The sequence below is a fragment of the Cebus imitator genome, unplaced genomic scaffold (genome assembly GCF_001604975.1).
Source record: "Cebus imitator isolate Cc_AM_T3 unplaced genomic scaffold, Cebus_imitator-1.0 Scaffold575, whole genome shotgun sequence".
Lineage (NCBI taxonomy): Eukaryota > Metazoa > Chordata > Mammalia > Primates > Cebidae > Cebus > Cebus imitator.
Window position 1 is genome coordinate 272,430 of NW_016107890.1, and position 23,797 is coordinate 296,226.

The 23,797-nt window shown below is 36.7% G+C and overlaps 1 protein-coding gene across 1 annotated transcript in view; it reads left to right on the plus strand.

Moving 5' to 3' along the window:
- The first annotated feature begins 555 nt into the window (after positions 1–555).
- The window catches only part of ADH4 (alcohol dehydrogenase 4 (class II), pi polypeptide), a 27,858-nt gene continuing 4,616 nt past the window's right edge, over positions 556–23,797 (plus strand). The window contains exons 1-6 of the mRNA XM_017516187.2: positions 556–714; positions 1,925–2,026; positions 2,991–3,132; positions 11,640–11,727; positions 13,421–13,652; positions 18,602–18,862. Of these exons, the coding sequence (XP_017371676.1) occupies positions 697–714; positions 1,925–2,026; positions 2,991–3,132; positions 11,640–11,727; positions 13,421–13,652; positions 18,602–18,862 (843 nt within the window). The 5' untranslated portion in view covers positions 556–696. The remainder of the gene's footprint in view (positions 715–1,924; positions 2,027–2,990; positions 3,133–11,639; positions 11,728–13,420; positions 13,653–18,601; positions 18,863–23,797) is intronic.

Here is a 23,797-nt window from a genome sequence, read left to right on the forward strand (position 1 = left end):
AAAAAAAAAAAAAAAGAAAAGAAAAGAAAAATGGGTGAGTAAATTATGGTCAATTCATACAGTGGAATATTCTAGAGTAATGAAAATAAGTTATAGCCACAAGCAATGTGAATGATTCTCACATAGAGGGGAGAAAAAAATGACATGAAAGAATACATACACTATGAGTCCATAGAAAGGCTTTGCTAGATTAAACTATTGTATAAAGAAGCATAAATTAAAAAAAAATAAAAAAATTAAAAAAAAAAAGAAGCATAAATAGTGTAGTAAACCACTAAATATGCAAGGAAATTATTATCAGGTTGTGAAGGAGAGAGGTAGGTAAGTTAAATGGGGATTCTAAGGAGTGAAAATTTCCTTTGCTTCATAATTATTTGTTAAGTCATTTTTATATGTTTAATGGGCTTTTCTCTATTATTTTATATTTTTCAAAGAAACAAAAAAAGAATTTAAAAAATCTTGGAGCTCACTGGGAGCAATGGGATTTGCAACTGAAGTCCAATAGTACAAATGACGTCGTCAGAGGCTGCCAGAGTTGTAAATTACAGTAACAAAGAAGGAAAGAAAGTGGTTGGAGAATAAAGCAACGTGAGTGGTATTTATTCAAAGACAGCTCATTATAGGACACAGAACTCCCTGGGTAAAAGTGGAAGCCTTCTTAGAAAGAACCTTCCAACACAAGTTTCTCAAAGAAAAATGAGCACCAAGGGCAAAGTAAGCAAATAATCTGTGTCTTTGTTCAGTTTGTGCTTTTCTGTGTCTTTGTATATGTGGCTACAAGAAGCTTCCTTTATGTTACAAATAATATTGCAGGAGAATATGGGAAAATATTCACAGCATATTAATAAGTAGAAAAAGTTTATTACAAAATACTATATACAATATCTCTTATTTGGGGATACTCAAAGAATTTGCATCAAAAGCATAAAGTGAGTGATGAAATTACAGATGAATTTTTTATATCTTTAAAAACTTGATAGGCCTTAGGATTTTGAAACTTCCTATAATTAATATATGCTTCATTTGAAATAAAATAAATAATATTCAAAAACATAATTCAAAATTATGTAACTATTGAAAAATAGATATTCATGTGGTCAAAGACTTTGGGAAAAGTATACAAAAGTAAGCATAGTAGTGTTAGAAGATTATAGGTTGGTTTCTTTCTACTTTCTTTCAATGTTTCTTATATTTGAAATTAAAAATGTAATTTGAGGCTAGAAAAAATTGGGATTATGGAATCCTAAATACATAATTTTGTTCATGTGTCTTTGCCCAAATTCTTGCAAAGAGACCAAATTTTTATTTAATTTCTATCATACTGATTAATTTAGTAATGAAGTAAGCCTCATTTCTCAGACTTTTAATGAATTCTCTGGGGATATTGTTCAAATGCAGATTTTGATTTAGTGGATTCGAGGCAGGGATTTCATCTCAAACAAATTCCCAAGTGATGTGAACAAATGCTTGTTTGAGGACCACACTTCAAGTAGCCAAGATGCAAAACATATCTATTCTCTAGCAATTATCTAACTCAGGTAATTCAGAGCTGATTTGAAACAGTTCAGTCAATAGATTTTTATATGCCATCTACCCTATTCAAACTCTATAAACTCTTTAAAGAGTTTCCTCTCTGCTATAGAGGGGAAAAGTTGAGGCATTATACTAAGGTAAACTTTAATACACTTTTTTTTTCAAAAAATAAAAAATGTAATGACCATAATGTAGAATTTAACTTCTTATTTTTAATTAAAATCCCTTGTCTTTAAAATAATATCTATAAGATCCAGTCACAAACTCTTTAACTCCTTGTCATGAAATTGTAGTATCAATATATTCTAAGTTTTTCTCATGATATCCTCTCTCCCACCCCCAACCCTGTAAAAATCTCTATCTCTTTCTTCCTTTTCTTTCTCTCTTTCAGGTTCTTAAATGCAAAGCAGCCGTCACCTGGGAAGCAGGCAAGACCCCCTGCATTGAAGAGGTTGAAGTCGCTCCCCCCAAGGCTCATGAAGTTCGAATTCAGGTGAGTGGATACTTTCCCTGGATGGGAAGAGACAGGGCCCTAAGTGGAGACCGGGCCTCTGTCTTATGTGCTATGACTCAGAGACCTTGGAGTTTCTAGTACAGGGAAGTTGTATTTTTAGGTTCAGTTTCAAATAGACATTATCCCAAAAAGAAATAAATTATCCATTATTTTAGTTATTTTCAAATGATGGGCTTAAAATTTAATTGATCTTAACATTAATAATTTATCCTAAAAAATCAAAGAATTCACTTTAGATTTGAACTAGTTAGGTTTTTTTTGTTTGCTTTCCAATTGCCAATTATTTGAAAGTGTTATTAAAAGGAAGATAGAAATTTGATCTAAAAGAAGAAAGAAGAAAACCCTGACATGCTGCCCAGGGTCCTGGGTACCCAGAGAAAGGGGCAGGAGTAGGTCACAGGGAGAACAGACTGCACAGAATGGAGTGAGATCACTGATGGCAAGTTTGGACCATGTCCCCATTTTTCCCAAGCTGGCTAGACATATTTTCCCTGAGGACCCCCACATTAAGTGTCTGTACCTAAGAGTGAATGGGACATCCTCATGGACAGAGTCTTGAAGAAGAGTAATATAGGTATGCATTGGTAATTAATTTAGACAATCCTTTTTTGATACTGCTCTTTCAACTGTAAAAGGTATATTACCTCAACTTCATTTCAGCAAAATTTGAATAAGCCCTGTTACCTTTTGCTTTTCCTCTCCTGGAGGCAATAATTGCCAATCCTATCTCTCTTATGATTTTCTGACAACAATAAAAGATAGAAAACAAAGATGCATTATAAGAAGAAAATAATCTAACCTAGTATATTTTTATGTGTTCTTTTTTTCAAAAGGGGATTCTTTTATTGAGTTCTAGAAGTGCTATAAAGCTTCAAAGTGATATCGTGCCTAATATTATCTGTAACATCCAACTCAATAATTCAAGTCTGTGATTGCCTTGTAGATCATTGCTACTTCCCTGTGCCATACTGATGCCACTGTTATAGATTCTAAATTTGAGGGCCTAGCCTTCCCTGTGATCATTGGCCATGAGGCTGCAGGGATTGTGGAAAGTATTGGGCCAGAAGTGACCAACTTCAAACCAGGTATTTTATTTTATTCAGATAAAATATAAATGTCACAATATTTCAGACATAATTCTTGATAGAGTCCTGGCTTGGAATGCTATAAATGATCTCTATTTACAAAGGGGGACCATCTTTTCCAAAGTAAAACTAAGACACACAATCTATCACAGTCTAGCAATGGGACAGAATATTTGAAATCAGAACTGTCTAATAAAATCTGGGAAACGTGTCACTTTGTTTACATATAGCACTGAGAAATTGTCCTCTGAAGCAAAGTTACAAGGTTAGCTTAAACTGAAACTTTCATGTTTAACAAATGACACTTTATAAAAGAACAAGATCATGTCCTTTGCAGAAATATGGATGAAGCTGTCAGCCATTTGCCTTAGCAAACTATTGCAGGAACAGAAAACCAAATACTGAATGTTCTCACTTATAAGTGGGAGCTAAATAATGAGAACACATGGACACAAATAGGGCAATGACAGACACTGGGACCTACTTAAGGATGAAGGATGGAGGGAAGGAGAGGCTCAGAAAAATAACTGTCAGGTAATATGCTTAGTGCCCAGATGACAAAATTATCTGTACACCAAACCTCCATGACACAAGTATACCTATATAATGAAACTGCACATATACCCCTAAATATAAAATCAAAGGTGTATTTTTTAAAATTGTACTTTAGGTTCTGGGGGACATGTGCAGATCATGCAGGATTGTTGCATAGGTACACATATGGCAATGTGGTTTGCTGCCTCCATCCCTGTCACCTATATCTGGCATTTATTCCCAGGTTATCCCTACCTGACCTCCCCACCCCACCCCCCGCTGTCCCTCCCTTGGCATCCCCCAACAGACCCCAGTGTGTGATGCTCCCCTCCCTGTGTCCACGTGTTCTCACTGTTCAACACCACCTATGAGTGAGAACATGCAGTGTTTGATTTTCTGTTCCTGTGCCAGTTTGCTGAGAATTATGATTTCCAGATTCATCCCTGTCCCTATAAAGGACACAAACTCATTGTTTTTTATGGCTGCATAGTATTCCATGGTATATATGTGCCACATTTTCCTTCTCCGGTCTATCATTGATGGGCATTTGGGTTGGTTCAAGGTCTTTCCTATTATAAACAGTGCTGCAATGAACATTCGTGTGCATGTGTCTTTATAATAGAATGATTTAATAATCCTTTCAATATATACCCAGTAATGGGATTGCTGGGTCAAATGGAATTTCTATTTCTAGATCGTTGAGGAATCGCCACACTGTGTTCCACAATGGTTGAACTAATTTACACTCCCACCAACAGTGTAAAACTGTTCTTATTTCTCCACATCCTCTCCAGCATCTGTTGTCTCCAGATTTTATAATGATCACCATTCTAACTGGTATGAGATGTTATCTCAACATAGTTTTGATTTGCATTTCTCTAATTACCAGGGATGATGAGCATTTTTTCATATGTTTGTTGGCCTCATATATGTCTTCTTTTGAAAAGTGTCTGTTCATATCCTTCACCCACTTTTGAATGGTTTGTTTTTTTCTTGTAAATCTGTTTTAGTTCTTTGTAGAATCTGGATACAAGACCTTTGTCAGATGGGTAGATTGCAAAAATTTTTTCCCATTATGTTGGTGGCCAATTCACTCTAATGAATATTTCTTTTGCTGTGCAGAAGCTCTGGTGTTTAATTAGTTCCCATTTGTCTATTTTGGCTTTTGTTGTCAATGCTTTTCGTGTTTTAGTCATGAAGTCCTTGCCTATGCCTATGTCCTGAACGATATTGCCTAGGTTTTCTTCTAGGGTTTTTATGGTGTTAGGTATTCTGTTTAAGTCTTTAATCCATCTGGAGTTAATTTTAGTGTAAGGTGTCAGGAAGGGGTCCAGTTTCTGCTTTCTGCACATGGGTAGCCAGTTTTCCCAACACCATTTATTAAACAGGGCATCCTTTCCCCATTGCTTGTTTTTGTCAGGTTTGTCAAAGATCAGATGGTTGTAGATGTGTTGTTTTGCCTCCGAGGCCTCTGTTCTGTTCCATTGGTCTATAACTCTGTTTTGGTACCAGTACCATGCTGTTTTGATTACTGTAGCTTTGTAGTATAGTTTGAAATCAGGTAGTGTGTTGCCTCCGGCTTTGTTCTTTTTGCTTAGGATTTTCTTGGCTATGCGGGCTCTCCTTTGGTTTCATATGAAGTTTAAGGTAGTTTTTTCCAGTTCTGTGAATATGGTCATCGGTAGCTTGATGGGGATAGCATTGAATCTATAAATTACTTTAGGCAGTATGGCCATTTTCACAATATTGATTCTTCCTAAGCATGAGCATGGAATGTTTCTCCATCTGTTTGCATCCTCTCTTATTTCCTTGAGCAGTGGTTTGTAGTTCTCCTTGAAGAGGTCCTTTACTTCCTTTGTTAGTTGTATTCCCAGGTATTTTATTCTCTTTGTAGCAATTGTGAATGGGAGTTTGCTCATGATTTGGCTGTCTGTTAGTTTGTTATTGGCGTATAGAAATGCTTATGATTTTTGTACATTGATTTTGTATCCGGAGACTTTGCTTAAGCTGCTTATCGGTTTAAGGAGATTTTGGGCTGAGATGATAGAGTCTTCTAAATATACAATCATGTCATCTGCAAATAGAGACAATTGGACTTCCTCTTTTCATAATTGAATACACTTTATTTTATTTTATTTTATTTTTTCCTTGCCTAATTGCTCTGGCTAGAACTTCCAATACTATATTGAATAGGAGTGGTGAGAGAGGGCATCCTTGTCTAGTGCCAGATTTCAAAGGGAATGCTTCCAGTTTCTGCCCATTCGGTATGATATTGGCTGTAGGTTTATCATAAATAGCTTTTATTATTTTGAGATCTGTTCCTACAATACCTAGTTTATTGATAATTTTTAGCTTGAAGGGCTGTTGAATTTTGACAAAGGCCTTCTCTGCATCTTTTGAGATAATCGTGTGGTTTTTGTCTTTATTTCTGTTCATGTGGTGGATTACATTTATAGACTTGCGTATGTTGAACCAGCCTTGCATCCCTGGCATGAAGCCTACGTGATTGTGATGGATAAGCTTCTTGATGTGTTGTTGCAATTGGTTTGCCAGTATTTTATTGAAGATTTTTGCGTCTATGTTCATCATGGATATTGGCCTGAAATTTTCTTTTCTTGTCGAGTCTCTGCCGGGGTTTGGTATCAAGATGATGTTGGTCTCATAAAATGATTTGGGAAGGATTCCCTCTTTCTGTATTGTTTGGAATAGTTTCAGAAGGAATGGTACCAGCTCCTCTTTGTATGTCTGGTAGAATTCAGCTGTGAAGCCGTCTGAACCTGGACTTTTTTTGGTTAGTAGGCTATTAGTTGCTGCCTTATCTTCAGCCCTTGTTATTGGTCTATTCAAGGTTTCAACTTCTTCCTGGTTTAGGCTTCGGAGGGTGCAACTGTCCAGCAAGATATCCATTTCTTCCAGCTTTATTGGTTTGTGTGCTTAGAGTTGTTTGCAGTAATCTCTGATTGTAATTTGTGGAGTCAGTGGTGATATCCCCTTGATCGTTTTTTATTGCATCTATTTGATTCTTCTCGCTTTTCATTTTTATTAATCTGGCTAGTGGTCTATTTTGTTGATCTTTCCAAAACCCAGATCCTAGATTTATTGATTTTTTGAAGGGTTTTTTGTGTCTCTCCTTCAGTTCTGCTCTGATCTTAGTTATTTCTTGTCTTCTGCTAGCTTTTGAGTTTTTTTGATCTTGCTCCTCTAGCTCTTTCAATTTTGATGATAGGGTGTTGATTTTAGATCTTTCCTCTCTTCTCATGTGGGCATTTATTGCCATAAATTTCCCTCTAGACACTGCTTTAAATGTGTTCCAGAGATTCTGGTACTTTGTGTCTTTGTTCTCGTTGGTTTCAAATAACATCTTTATTTCTGCCCTCATTTCGTTGTTTATCCAGTCAACATTCAAGAGCAAGTTGTTCAGTTTCCATGAAGCTGTGCGGTTCTGAGTCAGTTGTTGAATTCTGAGTTCTAATTTGATTGTCCTGTGGTCTGAGAGACTGTTTTTTATTATTTCTGTTCTTTTCCATTTGCTGAGGGGTGCTTTACTCCCAATTATGTGGTCACTTTTAAAGTAGGTGCCATATGGTGCTGAGAAGAATGTATATTCTGTGGATTTGGGGTGGAGATTTCTGTAGATGTCTATTATGTCCGCTTGGTCCAGATCTGAGTTCAAGTCCTAGATATCCTTGTTAATTTTCTGTCTTGTTGATCTGTCTAATATTGACAGCAGAGTGTTAAAGTCTCCCACTATTATTGTGTGGGAGTCTACATCTCTTTGTAGGTCATTAAGAACTTGCTTTATGTACCTGGGTGCTCCTGTATTGGGTGCGTATATATTTTGGATTGTTAGTTCTTCTTGATGCATTGATCGTTTTACCATTGTGTAATGCCTTTGTCTCTTTTCATCTTTGTTGGTTTAAAGTCCATTTTACCAGAGACTAGGATTGCAACTCCTGCTTTTTTTTTGCTCTCCGTTTGCTTGATAAATCTTCCTCCATCCCTTTATTTTGAGCCTATGTGAGATGGGTTTGAGCACGTGAGATGGGTTTCCTGAATACAGCACACCGATGATTTTTGACTTTTTATCTAATTTGCCAGTCTGTGTCTTTTGACTGGGGCATTGACACATTTTCTTCATTTTGTTGATGATCTTTACCATTTGGTACGTTTTTGGAGTAGCTTGTACTGGTTGTTCCTTTCCTCGTTTAGTGCTTCTTTCAGGAGCTCTTGTAAGGCAGGTCTGGTGTGATGAAATCTCTCAGCAATTGCTTGTCCATAAAGGATTTTCTTTCTCCTTCACTTATGAAGCTTAGTTTGGCTGGATATGAAATTCCAGGTTGAAAGTTCTTTTCTTTAAGAATGTTGAATATTGGCCCCCACTCTCTTCTGGCTTGTAGGGTTTCTGCGGAGAGATCCGCTGTGAGTCTGATGGGCTTCCCTTTGTGGGTAACCTGACCTTTTTCTCTTGCTGCCCTTAGCATCTTTTCCTTCATTTCAACTCTCAGAATCTGACGATTATGTGCCTTGGGATTGCTCCTCTTGAGGAATATCTTTGTGGTGTTCTCTGTATTTCCTGGACTTGAATGTTGCTCTGCCTTGTTAGGTTGGGGAAGTTCTCCTGGATAATATCCCAAAGAGTGTTTTCCAGCTTGCATTCATTCTCTCTGTCACATTCACATACACCTATCAAATGTAGATTAGGTCTTTTCACATAATCCCATATTCTTGGAGGCTTTGTTCATTTCTTTTCACTCTTTTTTCTCTCTTCCTGCCTTCTCATTTTATTTCATTGAGTTTATCTTCAATCTCTGATATCCTTTCTTCTGCTTGATCCATTTGGCTATTGAAACTTGTGTATGCTTCACGAAGTTCTCGTGTTATGTTCTTCAGCTCCACTGAGTCGTTTATATTCTTCTCTAAGCTGATTATTCTAGTTAGCATCTCATCTAACCTTTTTTCTAGGTTCTTAGTTTCTTTGCATTGGGTCACCACATGTTCTTTCAGCTCTCAGAAGTTTGTTATTACCCCCCTTCTGAAGCCTGTTTCTGTCAATTCATCAGATTCATTCTCCATCCATCTTTGATCCCTAGCTAGTGAGGAGTTGTGATCACTTCGGGGAGGAGAGGTGTTCTGGGTTTTGGTGTTTTCATCCCTTTTGCACCGGTTTCTTCCCATCTTAGTGCCTTTATCTACCTGTGGTCTTTGTAGTTGGTGATTTTCGGATGGGGTCTCTGAGTAGACATCCTTTTTGTTGATGTTGAAGCTATTTCTTTCTGCTTCTTAGTTTTCCTTCTAACAGTCAGGCCCCTCTGCTGCAGGACTGCTGGAGATCCACTCTAGACCCTGCTTGCCTGAGGATCACCCATGGGGGCTGCAGAACAGCAAGGGTTGCCGCTGGTTTCTTCCTCTGCTATCCTCATCTCAGAAGGGTACCCCCCAGATGTCAGCCATAGCTCTCCTTCATCAGGTGTCTCTTTGGGTATATGGGGGCCAGGGAGCTGCTTGAGGACACAGTCTGTCACTTATAGGAGCTCAAGCGCTATGCTGGGAGCTCTGTTGTTTCGCGCAGAGCTGCTGGGCAGGTACCTTTAAGTCTGCTGCACTGAACTCATAACCAATTCTTTTCCCAGGTGCTCTGTCCTAGGAAGGTCAACTTTATTTGTAAGTTCCTGTCATGCTGCTGCGTTTTTTCATAGATCTCTTGCCCCACACGGAGTAGTCTAGTCACAGTCTGCCAGCAGAGTTATTGCTGAGCTGCTGCAGGCTCTGCCCAGGTGCTGTGTGAACAGCAGTAGTTGCAGACTGCCTCGGTAGTGTGGGATGCCCTTCCTCCCACTGAGCTGGACCGTCCTGGGTCCAGCTGTGCTTGCTGCTAAACTCTCGATCCAGAGCATTTCAGATTGCTTGTTTTGTGGGGGTGGTACCCAGCAAGCCAGATTGCCTCGCTCCCTGTCTCAGCCCCTTCCCTTTCAGTTGAATGGGTGGCTCTCTCTCCCAGGCATTCCAGGCGCCAGTCAAAATGGCCACCCAGACCTGTGTGAGTTTCTGTGTACCAACTTGGCACCAGCTGAAACTGCCGCACTGAAAAACTCGTGGCGTATTTTGGCCCGGGAATCTCCTGGTCTGTGGGCAGTAAAAACTTGTTTGGAAATGCTGTGATCACTCACCCTCTGCACTGTTCTCACTGGGAACTGCACTCTGGAGCTGTTCCTATTTGGCCGTCTTGGATCTTGAATCGGTGTTGTTTCTCTTAAAACAGTCTCTTGGGTTTCATCAGACAGAAAAAGAAAAAAGAAAAAAAAAAAAGAAAAAATCTTGTTCTGTCACCCAGGCTGGAGTGCAGTGGCATAATCTCGGCTAACTGCAGCCTCTGCCTTCTGGTTTCAAGCAATTCTCCTGACTCAACCTCCCAAGTAGCTGGGACTACAGGCACACGCCACCACATCTGGCTTTTGTATTTTTAGAAGAGATGGTGTTTTACCATGTTGGCCAAGCTGGTCTTGAACTCCTGACCTCCAGTGATCCACCCACCTTGGTCTCCCAGAGTGCTGGGATTACAGGTGTGAGCTACTGTGCCAGGCCTTTTTTTATTTTATTTTTATTTTTTGAGACAGAGTCTCACTCTGTTGCCCAGGCTGGAGTGTTGTGGCACCATCTTGAACTCCAGCACCCGAATTCACAGGATTCTTGTGCCTTAGCCTCTGGAGTAGCTGGGATTACAGCCATGAGCCACCACACCCAGTTAATTTTTGTATTTTTAGTAGAGATAGGGTTTCACCATATTGGCTGCCCCCCTTGGCCTCCCAAAGCACTGGGATTACAGGTAGGAGCCACTGTATCTTCCATAAAATAAAAGGTTTTTAATGACATGTTATAACAACTTCTATATAAAACAGCAAACTATTTTATCATTAACAGCAAACTAAAGAATGAGGACTTTAAGGTAGCTTAATTGAGAAATACATATGCCAATGTTAGCTGAAGTGTCTTTTTGGAAGTTTGCAAGATAAAACTAATACCTAAATGAAGCATCCTAATAGCTGAAATTATTTACTCCATATTTTACAACAGGTCCTCCAGATACTGGAATATGGGCTATGTAATCCTCATTTGTCAGGCCAGATGAACCATGCCACTCTTTTCTCTTTTAATGAGAATGCTGCAAACTTAGAGGTATATTAGTATCTTTCCATTCCAAAGAAGATTGTACAAAAAAATTGCTTCCTAAAATTTTGTGTCAATGAAGGAATCTGGCCAATATAATCCCCTTAGCCCCAGTTCTGTCACTTAACAGTTATGATGATCTTGGCCAGTTATGTCACTTTTTTGTGATTCAGTTCAGATTTCTGTTTTCTATAGTGTGAATAAAAATAGGCCTCATCTCAAAGAGTTCTTCTGAGAATTAAGTTCTGAAATAATACATACAAATAATTATAATGGTGTGTGGTATGTATTAAATGTTGAACAAATGTGAATTAACATCATTAGACCTCAGGCATGAAAGAAGCCACAATTAAATTGGAATTTAGTAAAAAGTGGAAAAATGTGGAATTTGAGAGTGAATCTAAATGGTGAAACATGGTAATGATACAAAGTTTATACCTAGCCTATAATTGTTCTCTTCTCCTATTATATAAGGATGTTATGTTTCATACGCAATGTTTGGAAATGCAATGAACAATAGTCATGATGTAGAGAGTTGCAATGCCAGCAAAGTCCCAGAATTCTGTGTCTGATTATATCAACACAGATTTGTTGCTTGACTGCCCAGCAGAGTAATTAAAAAAAATACAATATATGCAATCCTTCGTGGAAACTGCAGTCTTGTAAGGTAATTAAATATTATAGCCACCTATATTTTCTGCTGAATATAAAATGTATACTATGAAGAAAATGTGTTTTCCACTGAATTATCTGGTAGAAGTTGCAAGTAACATCTTATGCACCATCCAACATATGGCCTTTCTTTCTAGGTGACAAAGTAATTCCACTTTATGCACCTCAATGTAGAAAATGCAAGTTTTGTCTGAGTCCACTCACAAATTTTTGTGGAAAAATCAGGTAAGCAGTCTACACAGTTAATATAAATGCAAATGAATATTTTGGAAAGGATATTGACATTACCTAAATGGCCTTGAAGAGGTGCAAACTTTCCACCTACTAATTCTAATGCTAGGTGTGCACAAGATACTATTGCAAGTGCACACAAAGAAATGTGCTGGAATGTTTATTGCAACATTGTTTACTATAGTAAGCAATTTAAAACAGCACAAATGTTCATCATAAGAGAATGAATTTTAAAACTGCTATGTAGTAGCACAATGGACTACTATATAAACATGAAAATGGCTAAACTTGAGCTACATGTATTAACATAAAACAATCTCACACACATAATGTTAAGGGAAAGAAGAAAGTTGCTGAAGCAAGTTGTAAGATGTCATAAAAAAATACTATTTTTTATGGTTATATGTGCATGTAGTAAAAGATAAATCAATCACTGAAATACTAAATGCCAAATTCAGAATAATAGCTACTTCTACAGGGATGAGAGAGAGATACAATAAGGCACAGTAAAGTAATTTACTCCAAGACCACATAGTTATAAGTCTTAGAGCCAGGTTTTTAACCCAGGCAGTATGGCTCTGGAATCTAAAATCTAAATCATCTTGTCGTTACTTTACTGAGACTGCAGAAAGATCCTTTTGGCCTTAACACTAATTGAAAGCAGTTACTTAAGAAGCTAAAACTGTACTACTCTTACATCTATTACTGTGCCTTAATTCTTTCATCTATGAGGATCAAAATAATGTCTGCTTCATAGATTTGTTCTAGGTAGTCAGAGAACTAATTTTTTTTTGCAAAGGTTTAATGAAATAATAGATTTAGACAATGACCATAAATTCTTTCTAATAAATGTCATGAAACAGGGATAATTAGATATTCCAAATGAAATATACACCACCACCTATAATATAGTATTACCACAAAAATATAAAACCTGAATCAGATCAAGTGTTTAGACCAAAATTACCAATTTAAGAGGGGACACAGGGACAGAGAAATATGTTCAACCAGATTACAGGAATGTGATGAGCAAAATCCAGAATGAGGACAATTCAATTTCTTCAACAAATAAACTGCAAGAGGAAAAAGAGAGAGAGAAGGGATCTATAATTTAAGAGACAACAAATATGTAAACCTAAAAGAATCCTTTAGAGATACATGCTAATTAATGTATTTACAGATGAAATAGTGGTATCTGAGATTTGCTTCTAAATATTCCAATGTGGGGGGAGGGAGCAGGCATTGTGGAGGAATAATAGATGATTAACAATGAGTTGATGGTTACTGGAGTTGGGGCATGGATACACAGGGGTTTTTAATGATATTCCTTCTAACTTTATACATGTTCAAATGTTCCATAATAAAAAAAAATTTTAAAGTTAATACACATAAAGCCCTTAAAAGCTTTTCTGGAACGCAAAAAAACATTCAGTAAAAGTTTGTTCCCTGTACTCCAGTCTGAGTGACAAAATGAGACCCTGTCACTTTACAAAAACAATTGCTGTTACCTTTAAAACACTTCCAAGAAATTATATTTTGTGAAAAGTCATGTTGTTCCCCTAATTTTTCTGTCTTGTAAATTGCCATGACAAATATATAATGCTCAATATGTTTTGTAGGAAAATGATGAGTGTTCCATTTATTATACTTTCTCTTTTTTGATATCTCTCTTTTTAAAATTTTCTAGTAATCTTAAACATCCTGCTGCTGATCAACAACTAATGGAAGACAAAACCAGCAGGTTTACCTGCAAAGGAAAACCAGTTTACCATTTCTTGGGAACCAGTACATTCTCTCAGTACACTGTGGTGTCAGATATTAATCTTGTCAAAATAGATGATGATGCAAATTTAGAGAGAGTTTGTCTGCTTGGATGTGGTTTTTCAACTGGCTATGGGGCTGCAATCAACAATGCCAAGGTAAATAGTAAAACAGTTTGTGAAAAACAGCAGTTACTAGGAGGTAGGATACAGACGAACTAGAGTTAGTTATCTTCAAACATTGGCTGTGTCATTTACTACCTCTGTGATTTTAGGCTAGTTATTTAATGCCTCTAGAATAATCTACTACAATACTTATGAGGATAATAGTATCGTATTATATACGTAAAACATATGGCCCAGTAGCCTGCATATAATTGGCTCCCAGTGTATGTTCTTATGCTATACTAACATATTAGGTTATAGATCATCCCTGATTTAAATACAGCCTGTTTAAATACATCTCCTAAAGATGAATGCTCATCCTAGGACAGCTGACTCAGTCAAAAGGCAACAAAAATGACAGAAACTCATTTTCATCTTCACACGACCACGTCTTCTCCCTGATGCTACAGATTTCTCTCCCTCAATCAGTAGTAATTCATTTCTGCTTCCCATCCTGTCCCTCTGTGGCTTCAAAGGAGGGTCTCTGGTAGCAGCCCTGATGTTGACCAGATGTGTCCTTAGAATCCTATGTTAAAATTTAGAAACTCTTACAAACCATCTGAGCTAGAACTAGAGAGATATCAAAGAGGGATCTCACAAATGGACATCTCAAACAACCTCCTTATTTGAACCTCCCTGACATTAATCTTTATTCCTGACTCAAAACTGCAAAATGGAGCCAGAGTGGCCTTTCAAACAACAAGTCTGAAGATTTCATTTTTCCTTCATTCTTTCATTTTCCCCTCAGGGTGAAGTCAAATTTCACAGTAGCCTATGGTGACTTCCTACTTCTCCCTTTCCGCCGTGCACTGTTCCCTTGGCTCCACTCTGAGTCTCCAGGCTTCAGTCACTGTGGTCTCCGGGCTTTCCACACTTGGCTTCCAGCAACAGTGCAGAGAAGACTGCCCTACCTCCTTCAGGCTGACTCCAGTTAGATATCGCTTCCTCTCAGAGATCTACTTCAGGCTCTCAGGCATGCTTTGAGTGTTCCTCTCAGTTTTCCCCAAATATTTTTTTTCTTTTTTGATACAAGGGCTCACTCTGTTCCCCATGCTGGAGTGCACTGGCGTGATCGTGGCTCACTGCAGCCTTGAACTCCTGGGCTCAAGCAAACTTCCAACTTCAGCCCTCCAAGTAGCTGAGATTACAGGCATGCACCACCATGCCTGGCTATTTTTGAAATTTTTTTTAGAGACAGGGTCTCTCTATGCTGCCCAGGTCTTGAACTCCCAGTCTCAAGCAGCCCTCTCCTCAACCTCCCAAAGTGCTGGGATTACAGGCGCAAGCCACCGCCACTCTGTCTTCATTCTTATCACACTATAGAGAAATCTCCCTTTTTTTGTCCTGTTATACTATTTGTTCCTTAAGGGAAAGAACTCTCTGTTGTTCACTGCGATAGCTCCAGAGCCTGGAATTGTGCCTGGCACATAATAGGAGCTTGATAATTTTTCAATGAATGAATAAATAAAACCAGGTGCATGTGAAACCCTTAAAACATCCTAGCAAGGCCTGGTCTTCAGCTTTGTAATCCAGAAATGTCCTTTTTTTGGGGTTACCTAGAGTTGTTCAGCATCAAGGAAACAAAGTCAGTCTCACCACAATAATAGGTTGATCTAGTAGCCAAGATACCAGAATATGAGTCTTCATTCAGAATTTTATCTGGCACATAGACAAAAATGCTACTCTTCGCTATCAGCATGTTATCTCCCTTTAAAAATGTATTCATGCATACAATTACTCATTAATTTAAAATTTTAAAAATTGTATTAGAAGCCGAACTACAATCTGGAGGCTTTCAGAGAAGGGTAATGGCAGTGGGGTGGAGTTGATAGCAGATGCGCATGTGGCAGTCAAAGCCTGTTTTCTGCTGTAAAGCGCTGGAGACTTGGGGAAGAAGGATCACTCTTCAGGTCTTCCTTTGCTGGGCTCCATGAAGTCCATCCGCTTTTACTACTCCAGTCCTTTTAAGAGCTATTAGCACTAGAGATTCAGCTACAGCTTTCTTTCTTAATTACTTATTAATTGAAAAAAAATTATATATTTATGAAGTACAATGTGATGTTTTGATATATGTATACATTGTAGAATAATTAAATCAAGCTAATAATGTATCCATCACTTGATATACTTACCTTTTTGTGGTGAGAAGATTAAAAATCTACTCTCTCAGCAATTTTCAGATTGATATACATTGTTATTATAGTCACCATTGGATACAATGGAATCCCAGAAATTATTCCTCCTGTCTAACTGAAACTTTATATCCTTTAACCAACATCATCCCATTCCTCATTTATCCCTCTTTCTGCAGACTCTGGTAACCACCATCCTAGTCTCTGCTTCTGTGAGTCTGTCTTTTTTAGATTCCACATATAACTGAGATCATGCAGTATCTGGCTTTCTGTGCCTGGCTTATTTCACCTAACATAATGTCCTCCAGGTTCATCCATGTTTTCACCATGACAGGATTTTCTTATTTTTTAAAGCCTAAGTAGTACTGCATTGTGTATATAATATCTACCAATTTTTCTTATCTATTCATCATTTGTGGACACTTGGATTGATTCCATATCTTGGCTATTGTGAATAATGCTTCATTCAACATGGGTATGCACATCTCGCTTCCTTTGGATATATATCCAGAAATACAATTGTACAGCTCTCTTTTAAATCCAGTCAAAGTTGACTTAAATTTCCAGGAGCTGTTCTTCCCACTGTTAAGGAAGAGATTCTAGCTGCTAAGCCACCTCATGAGATACTCAGAGAGAAATGAATCTGATAGGAAGAAATTAAGGAAAGTGATGTATCAGTAATTCCGCCCAAATGGCAAGAGTTTTAATAAAATTTAACTTACTTCTGGGAAGAAAAGTGAAGCAACCTCTCTATAATTATTGAGAACACACCAGCATCACCAGAACTCCTATTTCTTTTTGATGTGCTTGTATCCTTTACTGCCAATTACACAGAGACCTTACTGCCAATTACACAGAGACCTTTGGAAGTGTGGAAATGTCCTCTAATGGTGATACTTGCAGATAGATAATCATCCACTATATGTAGCCCTATTTGCAAATTGCTGGGGCAATTTTTAGTGACCCTGCCTAAGTTCTGCAAGCAAAGGCAGTTTTACACACAGGAGTCCAGTTATGTAAAACAAGTAGTGCAGCATATTCTATTTACATGCTGTTGTGAGCTGGCCTGAGAATTCAACTACTAGTTACAACATTGCTGCAATGGGAAAAATGCATTTCCACTTCCCAAGAGACTCACAGGCTCTTTTTAAAGAGAATCTGGAGAAATATATTGAGAAACTTACTGAACACGTGTTACAATATTATAGTAAAGAAGCCACAGTAAGAGCAATATTCTTACTATTTGCAAAATACATATATTATTTCCTCTGAGTAGCAAAAAGCAGAAGTGTACATAACTAATATTATATATAAATAAGGAAAAGATTGCAGTTTCTCTGTTGTTTAGTAATTTTGTTTCCAATTTAGAATGTATTAATACTTACCTTGAGCAGATTTTCTCTTTTCCTTTTGTTTATGTTTTAAGCCTAACAGTTATGCAACCTCATTAGAAAATACTATGTATATAGTATTTTTCTATCACTATACTATTCTGCAGAACAACATATTCTAGTTACAGCATCTTTTCTTATCATCTTATCTGTTATTTCCATTTAATGCAATGAAACAAATATTTATAAAAGACTGTACATACAGAAGACTCTTTGATAATAATGTGGAACTTAAACAGTCTCTGCCAGCCAGGCACGGTGGCTCACGCCTGTAATCCCAACACTTTGGGAGTTCGAGGTACGAGGTCAGGAGTTTAAGACCAGCCCAGCCAAGATGGTGAAACCCTGTCTCTACTAAAAATACAAAAAGTAGCCTGGCGTGGTGGTGGATGCCTGTAATCCCAGCTACTCAGGAGGCTGAGGCAGAGAATTGCTTGAACCCAGGAGGCGGAAGTTGCAGTGAGGCGAGATCGCACCACTGCATTTGCGCCTGGCTGACAGAGGAGACTCCATCTCGACTAAAAAAAAAAAAATTAGGTTAGCTACTGATTATTTTGTTAATTCTTTCAAAGAACCAGGATTTTGATTTTTAATCATTAGGCTTAAAAAAAAAAAAAAAAGTCTCTGCCTTCATAAAATTTACAGTCTTTTAAAGAAACACACATATACACACAATCAAGGCAGGTTATAAATTATATGATACAGGAAAAGCAAAAAGATAAGCATTGATTTCTGATTGAAGAATCAAGAAAAGTTTAATAGAATGTCCTTGAAGTCAGGCCTAGAAGTAGAGGTTATATTTTAATTAAAGAAAATAAGGTGAAAAGTACATCAGTCTGAGGGAACGGCATCAACTACAGTGCAACAATGTTTGCAGTTGTACTGGGAATATCATAGCGATGAAGCTGGAAGCTAAACAGAGGTCAGACAATAAAAATCCTTCAATGCCATGCAAAAAAAAAAATTGGACTTCATTTCATTGAAATGAATTGGTGATTTGGTATGATCAAGTAAATCACTGCAATATTAATACAACCAAATGAGGTCTTACTAGAAATATAGATGTCAAATTACTAGTGATTCAATTTTAAAAGGAAAGCAGTAAACCCTTCAGAATGTGTGGGTTTTCAAATTTTGTTCTGATAAGGCTGAAGGGAAAAAGTAAAACAAGTAAATTATTTTTACTTTGCTTGTTTCTTATGAGTGGATAAGCTTAATGAACATTAAATTATTCTCCAAATTTAGGTAGTAATGCATCCATTTTCACAGTAGCAGATTTCCTCCATTGGCTATATCATAGAGTTTAATAACAGGCAGTCTTTAATTCGTATGTTCATGTCTCTACTTCCTCCTGCCCCTTAAAAGAAAAAAAGTGGGTCCAGCTGCTTTAGAAGTTACTTTATAATTTTCCCGCTTGCAGGTCACCCCTGGTTCGACTTGTGCTGTCTTTGGCCTAGGAGGCGTGGGTCTTTCTGCTGTAATTGGTTGTAAAATGGCAGGAGCTTCCAGGATCATAGGTGTTGACATCAACAGTGAGAAGTTTGCAAAGGCTAAAGCCCTGGGAGCCACTGAATGCCTCAATCCTAGAGACCTACATAAACCTGTCCAGGAGGTTATCATTGAATTGACCAAGGGAGGTGTGGATTTTGCCCTTGACTGTGCTGGTGGATCTGAAACCATGGTATGCATATTTTTTTCTTGGATCATATTTTCAATTTATTCTTTGACTGTAAAATAATAGGGGAAAGTGGTTATGTTTATTATGGTAACTATAATCATTCCTTCTTAATATTTTCAAATTGATGACAGGGGAGGAAAACTGTAAGCCACCAATCATTTCCCACTCCCTTAGCTACTCCATTTCCTTCATTGCTCATGACTGTGTCCCCCCAAATGCCAGTAATATTTTGGTGAGTTCAGTCTTCTCTTGTGATAAGAAGACATACCAGCATTATTTATAGATGTTGATTTTTCTTTTGAGATCCCTTTAAAAAGCTCAATATTACTTGTCTAGAGATAATATTTTCTAATTTTGTTTTCCATGATAATTCCAATATCTGTTTCTTGGAGACAATTTTTGGGGTTTCTTCATTTTTAGTTAACTAGAGAAATGTTCCTTTTGACTTTTAAATCAGATAAAATGCCAAGTGCATTAACTAAGTGACAGCATTCTGTAGCAAAAGATATAAAGGGATGAATTAACCAACTAAAATAAATAAAACTTTTTCTAAACAAAAGTTAGCATAAATAGGAATAAACACCTGTTTTGCTTAGCTATCTTATACATTATATACATGTTATTAATATTAATATTTGTTAATTCATATATCTTTTACATAACAGTATATATTTAAAATTAATAAACTATGTGCATGTATTGATATATTTAATACATTATAGATGATAATAATATTTGTTAATACTTAGCATACATTATATAATAATCTATTAAATGTAATGTTTATTAATGTATGACTATTTCTATTAGTCCTTAATATTAATGTTATTAATATTTGTTCATTATTCTATATGAAATTCAGCAAAAAATAAAGAGAAAACTTAGAAATGAACATTTTAAAAGAATTGTGCTTAATGAGAAGTGAGCCTTCCCCCCACAGAAAAAAAATAGAATAGACAGATTCAGAGGAAGAAATAAGAGAGGGTGACTGGTGCTTCTTAACAGCTGCAACACATATGCTCCCATATTAAAGTAAAACAGGGAGAGGCTAGCAACCTGGAAACAACCCAGCTCTGTCCATCACAGCTCAATAAATAGGCTGCAAAATTAGGTCCAAATTATACGTTTGAAATTTTCTATATTTCAAAAAATAACACAGCACAAAATTTAAATCATCTTTTTTTCCCTGAACACTACAATGTTGTATCATTCAGATGTATTCTCAACTCAGGACAGACTACAGAGCACTCAGTGACTGCACTAGTTGCACACCAATGAAGCTGGCCTGTCTATTCCACTCCAAAAAGTGGGATAAAGAGCCAGCCACAACATACAGGCAGTATACTGAAAAGTCACCTTGCTGGAGTGTCCAGGCTTACTCTTCAGAGTATCAGCAAATAATCACCTAATGTGTATTTACTCAAAGACACTAAGCAGAGTTTGGGAGTTTTGTTTTTTGTTTGTTTGCTTTTGTTTTTAATGAAATGACCAAAGAATTCATCAACTGAATTATCTGCCTTTAGATTCTTCTTATTTCATTAGTGAGTGCCATGAGGTACCTGTGATGTTATTTCTTTTACTTGTAACTTCACTCAGCCTAGCTCCCAAGCCCTCCTCTAGGCAAGATATAAAGCATAAAATTCTATACTTCCCAGAAGTAAGTTTTGTGCTGGTTCTTCCCCCTTGGTTCTTACATGACTGGTGTATTCCCCATAAGAGAATAAGGCCCAGGAAGACCTATGGTGAGAGCCACAGGCTGCTGTTCCTCAGTCATTCTTCTCTGAACGGTTTCATTATAATATATGCAAACTGCTTAAAACAGTATCTTGCAGGTACTAAGCACACAATAAACATTAGATATTATCGAAAATGCATGCATTAAGGGCTCCATATCTGGCACTGCTCACCTGTGTTCAATGCCTCAGGCCCTGCTTTTGAATTGACATTGGTACCTGCAGTCTGCAGCATGCCGCATCCATCACTCCACTTCCATGGCTCTTTTTTTTTTTTACAAACACTAAAATTTAGCCTATTAACTTTATTTTTGTTGTACAGAGATTCTCAACACTAGCTATATGCTAGAATTTCCTGAGGGGGTTGTTGTTGTCTCACTGCTTTTTTAATACCAACAAATGGGCCATACCCAGGATATTCTTGTTTGCTGGGGGCCCACTGACATTATCTTTAAAATTAATTTCTCAAGTTGAAAACCACTGACTTAAAAGTTAGAATATTCTGTTATTAAACTGACTTATTATACCATGAAAGGCATTGTCAATTATGGAACAGAATTATGTTAGAGAATCCAAATGGAAAGAGAAGGATTTATTTAATCACCAAAAGAAAAGTTACCTACCCTCCCACCAAAAGTTTCTACAACTAGGAAAAGCTATGTTCCTAGGTTACAGAGCAGATTTCAATAATCGGTATGAACTTGATTTCAATGACTTCTAACCCTCTAAACCAAGGGTCAATACCCTGTAGCTTACCAGCACAAGAATTATTTACTAACACCTGCTAAGGACTCTTTTAAGGAGCTGGAGGTAGTGATACTGGAGTTTATGACCTGACTTGAAGCTGTAGGAAGATTTTATAACCTTGCAGTGATTCATTTTTATAGTTTTGATAAGCCCCAGCAGTAAGTCAGAGACTTAATTTAGAATTTAATTTTGAAATTGTTTGTTAAAAATGTTAAAGACCTAAAAACATTTGATTAAAATGGAACCATAGGTCATTGTAAAACAATACTTATTTAGCCAAATAGATCATCAAAAGACTTTAAAGGCAATACAGAAGGATATATGGATGTAAAAACCTTAACCTTGTTAGATCTCAGTTTATATAAGCAATTAAAACCCTAATAAAGACAACATCAGAATTATGTTGATAAAATGTAAAATGTTGTTTCTTAAGTCAGTTACCAGAAAGGGAAAGAAAAACCTGCAGTGTGACTGCTTTTCCTTATGAGAAGCCCATTTCAATAAACCTGATGGAAAAGTACTTGAATTTAATCAGACATAAGAAAAGTGTGTTTAGGATTATGTGTACAGTAGGAGAATACATAATTCTTAGTAACTGCATGAGAAATTTTCTGATTACATTGAAAAATTTAAACATATGAAGAAAAGCCAAGAGTACAGAATCAAGTTGTAGAGGAAAACATTCACTTCTAGACCTTTAAGATAAAACATTTTAGTATCAGGCCATAAGAATAGTAAGAACTGGAGGAAAAAACTTACAAGAGCTAATAAAAAAGCTAAAGGAGAGAGTTATCTCAGTCCAAGGGGAAACAAAGCTGAAAGCAGGGAGACAGAGCAAAAGTTGAACTTCTGACATATGATTGTGAGAAGTTTTCAAAAGAAACAAATTATAAAATCAAAAGTTAAATTTATTTTAATTTTATTAAGAGCAAATCGATACTGTAAAGAGACTGTTTTAATGTAGGGAAATAATATTAGACTATTCTAAGTAATCTTTTAATTATAGCAAATTTAATCATATACAAAAATTTTTTTAATAAATTCTTCTTCACGAACCTTATTATGATTTACACACACCAACTATGACATGCTTGGGCTTTTGACTTATTCTAAATTTTTTTAAATAATCAGTCATTTTATTTTAGGACAAGATTTTACCATAAGATCCTTTTTTATATGAAATTATTCATTTTTTAGTAACCCTTTTATTAAATATATTTTTATATTGATAACTTTCTTTATACTTCTCTCCTCTTACTGTTTTTTTATTTTTTTTGAATAAATAACTTTAAAATAATCTACAAATTACATAAAATTATTTTTTAATAAGAATACAGGCCAGGCACAGTGGCTCACGTCTGTAATCCCAGCACTTTGGGAAGCTGAGGTGGGCAGACTGCTTGAGCCTATGAGTTCAAGAGCAGCCTGGGCAGCATGGCAAAACCCCAGCTCTACTAAAAGCACAAAAATTAGGCAGGTTTCTAATGGCACAAGCCTGTAGTTCCAGCTACTTGGGAGGGTGATGTGGAAGAATCAATTAAGCCCAGGAAGTTGAGGCTGCGGTGAGCCATGATCATCCCACTGCACTCTAGCCTGAACAACAGGGTGAGACTGCCTCAAAAAAAACAGAGAATACAATTATATATTTATATGTGAATTAGCATTCTTATTCCTAGTAACCTTAAATTTTCATGGAAACTTAGAAAGCAAGAAATCCTGAACTGTTAGATGTTAGCATTTTATAGATGAAATCATTTCACAATTTTAGAAATATGTTTTCCTATATCACAATTTTTGTAATCAGAAATGACTCAGACATCCAGCATTTATTATTTAATTTAAAGTAATTTTCAGATTTTATATTACACAAAAAGTCCACTTATAAGCATTTATTTCATTTGCATATACTTTTTAATTTTTAACAGTTATCTAGATAACTTTTGAAAACTGAGATATTATCCAGAACTAGTCATTATTTAAAGTTATTTCTTTGTTAACTTTTTTTTTTTTTTTTTTTTTGAGACGAAGTCTCCCTCTGCCGCCCACTGGAGCACAGTGGCACAATCCCGGCTCACTGCAACCTCGGCCTCCTGGGCTCAAACAATTTTCCTGCCTCAGCCTCCTAAGTAACTAGAACTACAAGCATACACCACGGTCCCTGGCTACGTTTTTGTATTTTTAGCGAAGACAGGGTTTTACCATGTTAGCCAGGCTGGTCTCAAACTCCTGACCTCAAGTCATCTACCTGCCTTGGCCTCCCAAAGTGGTGGGATTACAGGCGCGAGCCACCATGTCTGACCCTTGTTAACTATTTTTAAAGTCTGAACATCAGGTGAAAACCTAAGTGAGAATTTAAGGTTAAAGACATAGGTATTTTTCCGATAAATTAGGTGATTTAGCTGCTGTTATTGACCTAACAATTTTAAATTAGTCTTATTTGTAAAAAAAAAAAAAAAAA